We start from the raw sequence: 12,014 nt of genomic DNA, 5'->3' as shown, positions 1-12,014 counted from the left end.
CCCCAATTCCAACCCTTGATGCCGAGTTCCAAACAGGTAGGCAATGGGTCCCACTTTTTTTTATAGTCTTTGGTATGACTCGGCCGGGGTTGGACTCACAACCTACCCATCTCAGGGCGGACACTCTAACCACTAAGCCACTGAGTAGGTATAGTATAGTGCAGTAAATAGTGATAGTGTGAAAAATATAAGTTTTACATTTATTGAACGGGGTCCTTCTGATATGTTTGTAAATATTACTTTTATACTATTTTCTTTATTTATTGTATTCAATTCTGTCATAAATTTAATGATATTGTCTTCTCGTTTCCAGACATTTAAAGTCACCAGACTGCTGTTTAGAGTTGCGCCACCAGGGGATGCTAGATTTAGAGTACACTTTGTATACTCCAGTACGGTAAATGGCTGTATGCATCTTTTAAATTAGACTGCAACCCGTCATAATATTAAAAGAAGAAGAAATACTTCCTGTGCCCACACAGGAAATAGAAGAAGAAGCAGACTTCATGCTTGCACACCACCACGGACGTGACACAGCACTGTAGTTTTGTTTGAAAATCTCCGTTAATCTTGTTTTTTCACGTTTTTAATAATTCATCTATCGTATGACAAACTACACTCTATTCATTCTTCGTGTCAGGATAAACTCAAATCGTTTCCATGAGCGTTGAAGCTGCTCCGGCTAGCTTAGCTTAGTTTGCTAGTTAGCTTAACTTTCTAGCTGCTAACAAAGAGAGGCGGAAGCTATCAACACATCGCTTAGCAGAGACCAAAATGTGAAAATGTGCGAAAGAAAGGTAGCAGAGTTCCAGGAGGAACTTTCGAAGGAGCGACAACGTCAACTACTGGATGCTGTTTTCAAGAAGCCTGAAATTGGGTCAGACAAAACAGGTTTGTTTACTTTATGTTTCATTATTATAATGAAAGAACACTTAAAATAACTTTAATGAGGAGGGACATTGTCAAGAAGTGAAAACCCAATTATTGATTTTTTTTACGGCACAAAATGACAGTCTTTCATTTTAGAGATGAACCAATATCATACTTGAAGTTCCATCCATCCATCCATACATTTCCTACCGCTGGTCCCTTTTGGGGTTCTTCTCCCCTCAAAAAACATGCACCTGGGAATAGTTGATTAGGTTGATAACCTTAACCAAACTGAAAAAAACACATTAGTGTTTCATAAACATACCTCATAATACATGCTTTGCTTTCTATTAAATCAATCCAACCAAAATGAATTTCCACTGATAGGGCCAAGGTTTAAGAATAAACTTAAACATTTCCAATAATATAAATATAATTAAATTCAAACAATTCATCCAAATTATAAGAATAACCTTAAACACCACTGATAACATTTTAAATGTACTTTCAGTCAACTTAAACAATTTTGTAAACATCAGTGAAATTATTAGTGATGAGTCCGGCAACACCGATGCGTCGAGCTCATAGAGCAAAACATTGTCGGTGCGCGTACCGCTTTTCGAAAGTCACTTGACCGATCATGAGCTGTTTCGGTCACGTGACCGATACGCGAACTGTGTCGCACTGACGCCTGCGCGCCAAACTGTGTTTATAAGGAAGCGCATCTGTCAACGAGATGCTGCTGCCAATAGAAACGCCGCACTTCTGTCGTTGGTCATTTGTAATTTATCGTCGTCGCAGATCATTTCCGCCACATGGGAATATTTTGATCATATTTCGGAAAAAAAGGTATTTGTGTTCATTTCCTTGTCGTTTCATCCTGTTCCCTCAAAGTTTCTACTCGATCTTTTAGTAGGGCTTTAACGGTACGTGTATTTGTATTTTCTAAGCTAAAGTCTTAACAAGCTGTTTTGCTTCTTCTGCCTCAGCACCCAGCATTGTCCCACCCACACAACCATCTGGTTACATTAAAAAGCAGTAACAGCCAATCTCTTCAACAGCTCAGTTGGTAGAGTAGAGGGCTTATGCGGAGTTCCTTAGGGCACTGGTTCTAATCCAGCCCGATGGATCACTCTACGTTTTTACCATGAATTGATTAACGTGGACTCCGACTTTAACAAGTTGAAAAACTTATTCGGGTGTTACCATTTAGTGGTTAATTGTACGGAATATGTACTGTGATGTGCAATCTACTAATAAAAGTTTCAATCACTCAATCAACAGTGCGTATTCAGGGCGCATGTAAAAAATAAGAAAAAAAAAAAAAAAATTCCCAGTCCACAAGTATCCTCATTCACAACACGTTCTCTTAGATTTCCATGTTATGATACGTGTTCACATTATTTATTGACTGCATCTAAAAAAGAGACAAATATATGTTTATTTAAATGAAGATATGAAATGACTTGGTTTATATTATTGTATATACTAGGTCAGGGGAAGGGAACCTATGGCTCTAGAGCCGGATGTGTCTCTTTTGATGACTGCACCTGGCTCTCAGATAAATCTTAGCTGACATTGCTTAACACGATAAGTTTTGAATAATTCCGCTGGTAATCACAGTGTCAAAAATAACGTTCAAAATATAAAACATTCTCATGCATTTTCATCCATCCATCTGGTTCTACCGCATCTGTTCAAGAAGTCGCATTAATGGTAAGAAGTATTTTATTTATTTTTGGTTAGCCTCAGAATAACAATGTTATTAAAAAGAATAAGAGACTTATACTCTAAAAATGTTGGTCTTTTTTAAAAATGCACGCATATAGTTGTATTCAGTGTTAAAAAAAATAAATTATATCCCTCTCACGGAAATACTTTTAAAATATTTGGATTGTATGGCTCTCTCAGCCAAAAAGGTTCCCGACCCCTGTACTAGGTCATAAAATCAGTGTCAGTTGAGTTGGTCCATAGGTTGCCTGTAGGGATTTTTAATGTCCAGCAGATGTCAGTATTTAGTGACACAGTATTGACACAGTATCAATACAGTTTTGCAATGTGTGAAACGCTTCATGACGCCTCATCAACCTATCACTAGGAATTATCTTCTTTAAACATTTTCCCCAGTGAAATTATTTTTCTTTGAAAATTCCCCTCAGTCCAAACAAGCAAACAAGCACTTATTTCCTTTGGTTTTCTCACAAGTTGCGTCTTCTGAGTCCACACAGGAGCTGTCTTCCTTCCTCTTGGCAGCATGTTAAAAAGGGGTGACTGACTGAAGCTCAAACATTTTTGAGCATGTGCTCTTAGCAGGTGAACAGGTGAACTCAATCAAACTAATCTGTTGGAAGCAGGTGGAGATGTCCAGACCTCAGCTCTCACTGTTGCCCCTTCAGGCCTGGAGTGTTCCCTACAACTCAGTGGTGTTTGTGGTGCTCTGTACTTTGACTTGACAACAGGCAAAATTCCCCCAAACAAGTCCAGACCCCTTTGATGTGGGCCTGGACTTGTCACAGAGGACATCCGGAGATGGAGATGTGATCGTGAGAAGCTGAGGTGTAGTTGGGGGAGGGCCCTGTATGTGACGTGTATTTTTGTAGTGATGGATACAGAATTTGGTACCGACCAAAGTACGTCCCTGCTACCGGGTATTGATTCATTTAAAATCAAACAGGGCGATATATTTTAATACCTTTGTTGCACGTGACGTCATGACATAAGTTACACATTATCACATCACATTGTCCAGTTGTGAAATATCTATATTTCATGTACTACAAAATATTCTTCATGTCTGAGTTGAAGTGTGTTGATTTTGTGTCGTGCAGATGTTCAGCAGCTGACTGGAGGTCAGAAAGAAAGACTCTCTAAGTCGGAGGGGGGGAACTCCACCTTGAACCAGGAGGATCCGCTGCACCATCTTCTTAAAGAGGACGATCTCCAGCCCGCTGATGTCAAAGAGGAAGACGAGGACCCACAATCCCCTGGTGTAGAAGAAGAAAATCCACAACTCCCTCACATTGAAGAACAAGGGGAGGGAGAGTTTCTTCTAGGGCAGGAGGAGGCGGATCTCACCACGTTTCCACTGACTGTTGTCTCTGTGAAGACTGAAGACCATGAAGACAAACCACCTGAGTCCTCACAGCTTCATCACAGTCCAAGTAAGCAGAACATCCAGATATCCTCTAATACAGGGGTTGGGAACCTTTTCCGCTGAGAGAGCCAAGAATCCAAATATTTTAAAATGTATTTCCGTAAGAGCCACATAATATTTTTTTTAACACTGAACACAACTAAACATGTGCATTTTTTAGTAAGACCAACATTTCTAGAGTATAATAGGTCTATTATTCTTTATAATAACGGCGTAGGAGTGTGGCCGTGCGCAACCCGAGGGTCCCTGGTTCAATCCCCACCTAGTACCAACCTCGTCACGTCCGTTGTGTCCTGAGCAAGACACTCCACCCTTGCTCCTGATGGGTGCTGGTTAGCGCCTTGCATGGCAGCTCCCTCCATCAGTGTGTTAATGTGTGTGTGAATGGGTAAATGTGGAAGTAGTGTCAACGCGCTATGAGTACCTTGGAGGTAGAAAAGTGCTATACAAGTATAACCCATTTATCATTTAATAACATTGTTATTCTGAAGCTAACTGTGGAGGGGGCGTGGCCTGTGGGCCTGCAGCGAAGCGAGGTGTTGCCAGGACCGGCCTCAAAATCAGCGACAGGAGCGTAGATGTTCCCACCTGGGCCTTGTTATGTAATCACCTGTCGCTCTGTTTTTAAGCAGCAGCCAGGAGAAGAGACGGGTTTGGGGTTGGAGCCAGAGTGCGAGCGAGAACGAAAGGGAAAAAGACAATTGCTGGAAAGCAACTGAGAGTCTTATTGAAAAATAAAAAAAATATTGTAACCCTGAAACAGGCTCTCATGTCGGTGCTTGGTGGTCTGAAGAACCTCCAGGAGGGCAAGCCCTAAACTAAGCAATAATAATTAAATCACTTCTTACCCTTAATGCAACTTCTTGAACAAGTGCGGTACAAAAAAGGATGGATGGATTCAAACGCATGAGCATGTTTTATATTTTCAACATTATTTTTAACAGTCTGATTACAATTGGAAATATTCATTACTTATTGTGTTAAGCAATGTCAGCTCAGATTTATCCGAGAGCCAGATGTAGTCATCAAAAGAGCCTCATCTGGCTCGCAAGCCCTAGGTTCCCTACCCCTGCTCTAATACAATGTTTGTAACAGATTGTCATCCAGGGTCCAGCATTCTTCTCACGTTGGAGATATACTTGCTTTAACAAAGCCATCTTTGTTAATCATCAACAATGTACTTGCTGAGTTGCAACCATGTGACCGAGAGGACATCCCTCTACCTCACATGGACAAATGAAGGCAATCTTTCAATATGGCTACTGTTTATTTACCTTTTGCATCGCAGATATCAGCACATTTTAAGGGTTTAGTTTTGAATATAAATAAAGAATCGTTACATCCCTATTTGTGCATCCATAAGTAAAATAGGTAATGCATTTCTGGACATTAATATATCCCATCACTGCTGTCTAATTGTTTAAGGGCTTAAACGACTTAGTGTAGACATGTCCTTTGTCTGCAATTGCAGTTACCCGTGGTGTTGGGGTCGTTAGTGGTGTCGGCCGCCCGTCTGTGTGTGCTCAGTATCTTTTCGCTGTGTAAGTCAATGTTTTTTTGGGGAACTGCCAATATTTGTGCTGCCATTTTTGCTGAAGGGGGGGTTATACTAAAGTATGTTGCCCGTTTCCTGTTTTTTTTCTTGTTTTAGTTGCTCATGGGTCGTATTGGAGATTGTATTGGTATCCACTTTCGTTGAGTGCTTTTTGGTATTGAGGTGTTGCTTGGTTGAATGATTCTCTGTCTGATGACAGGGCTGACAGTCTCCTGTTGATGCCAGCTGGGATGTTCCTGGTTGTGACAGGCGGGTGGTTGCTGTCATGATGTTCATATTGTAATGCGGTGTTGGGCTTTGTAATGTTTTTGCTCAGGTTGAGTGTTACATCCAGAAAGTTTACAGTGTGTTTGTTTGGCTCAGTGGTGATCCTTAGTCCGTTATTATTCCTTTTTTTAAGTTCTCTAAAGCTCTCGGTCTGGCATTGGAAACAACCATTCCGTCATCTCTGTACAGCCCAATTTGTATTCCTAATTTTGTGAGCTTCCTACTCGTTGTAATTTGTGATAATCGGCCCATTTTGAATGCTGTTGCGTCTGACCAGTCTTCCTCTCAGGAAATAAAAAGATATAGGCCAAACCCAAGTTCTTTCGGATGACCTATATGTTGAGTAAGAACGATCACCAAGACAGAATAGCAATAATACCAAGTTTTACTAAAGCTTTAGGAGACCAGTCCTTACAAATGCGGTAATAGCAGCATCAAAAAGCGGTCTGAAAATCAAACGGAAAGAGTCAGCTTATTTAGTATGAAAACAGCCCCCTCGTGCCCAGAAAGAAATACATCCTTTTTGTTCTAAACTGATAAGGCCTCTTCCACAAAAAGGGAGTACATTATACTCCCAATAGACATTCCAGAGCCTTCAAGGTGAAACACAGAGTTTACTAGCGGACATAAGATACAAGCACGGAGATCACGAAAAGACTTACTACGTATGAAAATATTAGCTGCTTTAAACATGACTATGGATTAAAAAGAACACTCAAAAACATTTCATTCTCACAATAGCAACGCACCTAATGCAATCAATCCATTCTGCCTCTAAATCACGTTGAACATGCATCCAAAAACTGCCAATAGTACTTAATTTTACATTACGTAACCTGTGTAATACCCAGCCGTTGTTGCGACGTTTTTATTGTAAGATCGAACACTGAAAAACTGTTTTTCTAGCGTAGTAACACATTGCCTTGCTACGGCATTACCCCGTAAGCTGGCTTCTGCATCAGCACCCAACTGGCTTTTGAGTTTGTAATGCACAGCACAATGCAATAGGACACCAATTTGTACCGATTGAAAAACATGAACAATCATATAGAATAAGATAGGTGCTTTGTTGTCATTGTATTTACAATACAAACAAAACTTTGTTGAGCAATCCTACATTTTGAGCAATCCTACATAGCAGCTTCTTGGTTTAAAGCAAGCTAACAGTTACATGGCAACAAGTAGTTATGTATGGCAATGAAGGACGAATAAACAGTTAAATAACAGTGTATGAATAAATGGTTAATTGCAGAGAATAAATACATTTAAATAGCAGTGTATAAATAAACCGTTGAATTGTAGTGGATGAATACCAGTAGATAGTTCAATTCCGTCTCCTCCGTTTAACCCTCTCTTCGTGCTCGCTTCTAGAAGCAGCAGTTCATCCTCTGTATATTCAACTTCAAAAAGATAAGGTTGTGAATCCTCACTTGTCCAAAAATAGCCGTCTTTGTCGTCTGTTACCAAGTCTCCTGATATTGCAGACACACTTAACCGATGTGACTTGACTGTCTAAAAGCTTACTGGACTGATCATTTTAAACATCCTGCGGATGCACTACATTTTAAGTTGAGTCCTTGTGCAGAATTCGACATTTTTGGAATACCACCAAACTCCCAAACAATTAATTTGCATCTTTACTTGCACGTAGAAGTATTTTTTTTGGCGTGAGTGGGGCGAGGGGACCTCATGCCATACTTGGAGCTGAAGAAAATTAAATGTAATCTGAAGGCTACACGCAAAAAATGGACTCTAGCTGCGGCTGTGTGATTAGTTAAATAGCTAAATTAAGACACTACAGGACAAATGTCTGTTGACAATTCATCTGTTCATCTGTTTAATAATAATGATAATAATTTTTATTATTGATATTGACAGATATACAACAATTGGTGGTACAGTTTTCAGCCATATCGCTCAGCCGTAAAAGTAAATAAATAAATGTGGATAAGTCAGTTAGGACATTTTGGTGTAAAACTGAGTAGAATAAATTAGACAAGCGTCTTCCCTGCACTCAATTAAAAGCCAGTTTGTATCCAACTTTATAAGCAACCTGCTATTCAGCATGAGGACAAATGAACAACTTCCTTAAAAGGGAACATTATCACAATTTCTTAAGGGTTAAAACCAATAAAAATCAGTTCCCAGTGGCTTATTTTATTTTTCGAAGTTTTTCTCAAAATTTTACCCATCTCGCAATATCCCGAAAAACGGCTTCAAAGTGCCTGATTTTAACCGTCGTTATACCCACCTGTCTATTGTCCTGTGACGTCACTGCATGAAGCCACCAGAAACACACATGGTGGATAGTACAGAAAGGTATAGCATAGTAGCTCGGATTCAGACTTGGATTTCAGCGGCGCAAGCGATTCAACAGATTACGCATGCATTGAAATGGATGGTTGGAGTGTGGAGGCAGATAGCAAAAACGAAATTGAAGAAGAAACTGAAGCTATTGAGCCATATCACGACAGACAGAGGCACGAGAGGAAGCGCGGACAAATTTGGCGATCGCCTTCTAACCAACGATTGGTATGTGTTTGTTTGGCATTAAATGTGGGTAGGGGGAAAGGCTGGATGCAAATATAGCTACAAATGAGGCACAATGATGCAATATGTACATACGTCTAGCCTAAATAGCATGTAAGCATTGATTAGCTTGCAGTCATGCCGTGACCAAATATGTCTGATTAGCACTCCACATAAGTCAATAACATCAACAAAACTCACATTTGTGATGTCGTTGACTTTATCGTTGGAAATGCATCTGCTTTAAGTGTCGCATGATATCTACACATTCTTGCCATCTCTGTCGTAGCATAGGTGTCGTCGGTACCGTGTGCAGGACAAACGAGGGACTTTTGCATCTTTTGGCCACTGGTGTAACTTGAATCCGTCTCTGTTCGTATTGTTACACCCTCCGACAACACACCGACAAGGCATGATGTCTCCAAGGTACGGGAAAACAGTCGAAAAAACGGAAAATAACAGAGCTGATTTAACTTGGTGCGTGTAATAAGATTGAGAAAATGGCGGATTGCTTCATGTTGTGACGTCACGGGTGAAAGGTCATCGCTCGACAGGCTATCAATTGAAAGGCGTTTAAATCGCCAAATTCACCGTTTTAGAGTTCGGAAATCGGTTGAAAAAACATTTGGTCTTTTGTCTGCAACATCAATGTATATATTGACGCCTACATACAGTAGGTCTGGTGATAATGTTCCCCTTTAAACCACAAGATCCAAGACATATAATTTACTAAGATAGATATAGTTTAGATTAGTTTTTATGTCTCTATTTGTACCTAAAGATACATTTTGCTCGGCGTGAGATACAGTCTTAAAAAAACGATATGATAAATGCATTTTAAAATGTAAAATAGCCACACAAGTCAACATCCTTATCATCATGCTATGCTTTTAAATCATGTTACGTCATATTTCACAATAATTCTTATTTGTCCTAGGTGTCCAGCAGCTGACTGGTCATCAGAAAGAACCTCTTTCTCAGTTGCTGCAAGTAAGCTCCCTTTTGAAGCAGGAGGAGCCACAGCCCCCCGACATTAAAGAGGAAGAGGAGGAATTCTGGATCACCCAGGCGCAAGCTTGTCTTCAAGAGCAGGAGGAGGCTGATCTCACCAAGTTTTCACTGACTATTGTCTCTGTGAAGACTGAAGACCATGAAGACAAACCACCTGAGTCCTCACAGCTTCATCACAGTCCAAGTGAGGAGAAGTTTGAGGTGGAGCCTCCAAGCAGCAGCTCACCACAACACATGACAACAGAAGATGAGGGAGACTACAGTGGAGGATCACAAGTAGACAACCTCTTAGCTCCACTATCAGATAGTGACGACTCAACATCGCACGTTGATGTAAATATGGAATCACACATGAAAACACACACCGGGAAAAAGTGTTCAGTTTGCGGTAAAAGATTATCTCACAAACATAATTTGCAAAGACACATGAGAACACATACAGGAGAAAAACCTTTCAGTTGTTCAGTTTGCGGTAAAATATTCTCAGAAAAACATTGTATGCAAAGACACATGAGAACGCATTCGAAAGAAAAACCTTTCAGTTGTTCGGTTTGCAGTAAAACATTCTCCGAAAAACTTTATATGCAAAGACACATGGGCACGCACATACAAGAAAAACCTTTCATTTGCTCAAACTGTGGCAAAAGGTTTTCTCAAAGGGGAATGATGCTGTCACATATGAGAACGCACACAGGAAAACCTTTCAGTTGTTCAGTTTGCTGTAAAAGAATATCTAATGAACACAATATGTTAAGACACATGAGAACACACACAGGTGAAAAACCTTTTATCTGTTCAGTTTGTGCAAAAGGCTTTGTTACAAACTCTGATTTGACACGACACATGCGAACACACACCGGAGAAAAACCTTTTATTTGCTCAAACTGTGGCAAAAAGTTTGCTCAAAGGGGAATGATGATGTTACATATGAGAACACACACAGGAGAAAAACCTTTTAGTTGTTCTGTGTGCAGCAAACAATTTTCTCAAAAGAGATTATTGCAGTTACACATGGGAATGCACACAGGAAAAAAAACTTTTATTTGTTCAGTTTGCGCAAAAGGCTTTGGTACAAGCTCTGATTTGACTCGACACATGGGTACTCACACTGAAGAAAAACCTTTCATTTGCCCAGACTGTGGTAAAAAGTTTTCACAAATGAGAATTATGGTGTTACACATGAGAACACATACAGGAGAAAAACCCTTCAGTTGTGCAGTGTGCGGTCAAAGATATGCTGCAAAACATATCATGCAAAGACACATGAGATCACATACGGGAGAAAAACCTTTCAGTTGTTCAGTTTGTGGTAAAATATTCTCAGAAAAAGGTTACATGCAAAGACATATGAGAACACATACAGGTGAAAAACCTTATATTTGTTCAGTCTGTGCAAAAGGCTTTGTTAAAAATTCTGATTTGACTCGACACATGAGGACACACACGGGAGAAAAACCTTTCATTTGTTCACACTGTGGCAAACAGTTTTCTCTAAAGGGAACAATGCTGTCACATATGAGAACACACACTGGAGAAAAACTTTTTAGTTGTTTAGAGTGTGGTCAACACTTTTCTCGAAGGGGAATGATGCTGTCACATATGAGAACACACGCAGAAAACCTGTTTGTTGCAAAGAGTGTGGTAAAAGATACACCGACAAACATATAAAGCAGACACAGGAGAATAACTTTTCTACTTTGGAATTTTCTACTTTACAATTCAGCCTGGATCTAGCCAGCCCTCCTCAAGATATGAATGACATAACACTATCAAGTTTCTTTTTAGTACTGGTTAAAAATATATCAGTACATGGTTTGTATTGTGTATGTACTGCGTAATGTTAGATAAAGTGTTTTGTAAATACAAATCACAATATATTTTAACAGCTTGCTTGTTATGTAATTGTAATCTTGTTATGTACTTGCAATCTTTTTATGAAATTTCAATTGTGATTGCTAACTGTGCAGTAAAAGGATGACAGATTTTTCCTGAAGGAATAAATAAAGTATTATCCATCTATCCATCTATCTATCTATCTATCCATCTATCCATCTATCTATCCATCTATCCATCTATCCATCTATCTATATATATATATATATATATATATATATATATCTATCCATCTATCTATCTATCTATCCATCTATCTATCTATCCATCTAGATGGAAATTAGCAAGGTGCTAATCTTGTCAACATTACTGTGCATTGACCTTTAAACGAATACAGATAAGGAACTGCACTTTGTTTGGAATGTTGACAGTCATCCACAATCCTTATATAAGACAAGCACCTTTTTGTTTTTTATGCATTTTAACTTGAAAAGCAACACTAGCTAAAGTCAGCAGACAAAGAAGCTCGGGATTCACACTACTCTGCCTATAAAGGGCTTTAAAAACATGTATTATACATTATGTAAGTATATATGTGTAATAACATTCATAATTTGTAATATTTACATATTTTGTTATTTTTTAGCACTACTAATTATGCCAGACTTCATGAAAGACAACAAAGACTTCTTTGCAACAAATGTTAATCCAGAATTTCCATATTGTTGTGCCTGAATATAGAAAAGATGAGCTACAAGTTTTAGAAGCTGAGTGATAAACGGCTCCAACAACAGT

The 12,014-nt window shown here is 39.3% G+C and overlaps 1 protein-coding gene across 1 annotated transcript; it reads left to right on the top strand.

The window, feature by feature from the left end:
- Positions 1-451: 451 nt before the first annotated feature.
- Positions 452-11,411, top strand: LOC133538145 (zinc finger protein 568-like). Its single transcript, XM_061879490.1, has 3 exons — positions 452-891; positions 3,699-4,031; positions 9,313-11,411. The coding sequence occupies exons 1-3, from the start codon at positions 783-785 to the stop codon at positions 11,052-11,054; spliced, it is 2,184 nt and encodes a 727-aa protein (XP_061735474.1). The 5' UTR covers positions 452-782; the 3' UTR covers positions 11,055-11,411.
- Positions 11,412-12,014: the final 603 nt, after the last annotated feature.

The sequence above is a fragment of the Nerophis ophidion genome, linkage group LG19, assembly GCF_033978795.1.
Source record: "Nerophis ophidion isolate RoL-2023_Sa linkage group LG19, RoL_Noph_v1.0, whole genome shotgun sequence".
NCBI lineage: Eukaryota > Metazoa > Chordata > Actinopteri > Syngnathiformes > Syngnathidae > Nerophis > Nerophis ophidion.
Note: the sequence above shows the minus strand (reverse complement) of the source record. Positions and strands in the feature narration are given on the sequence as shown.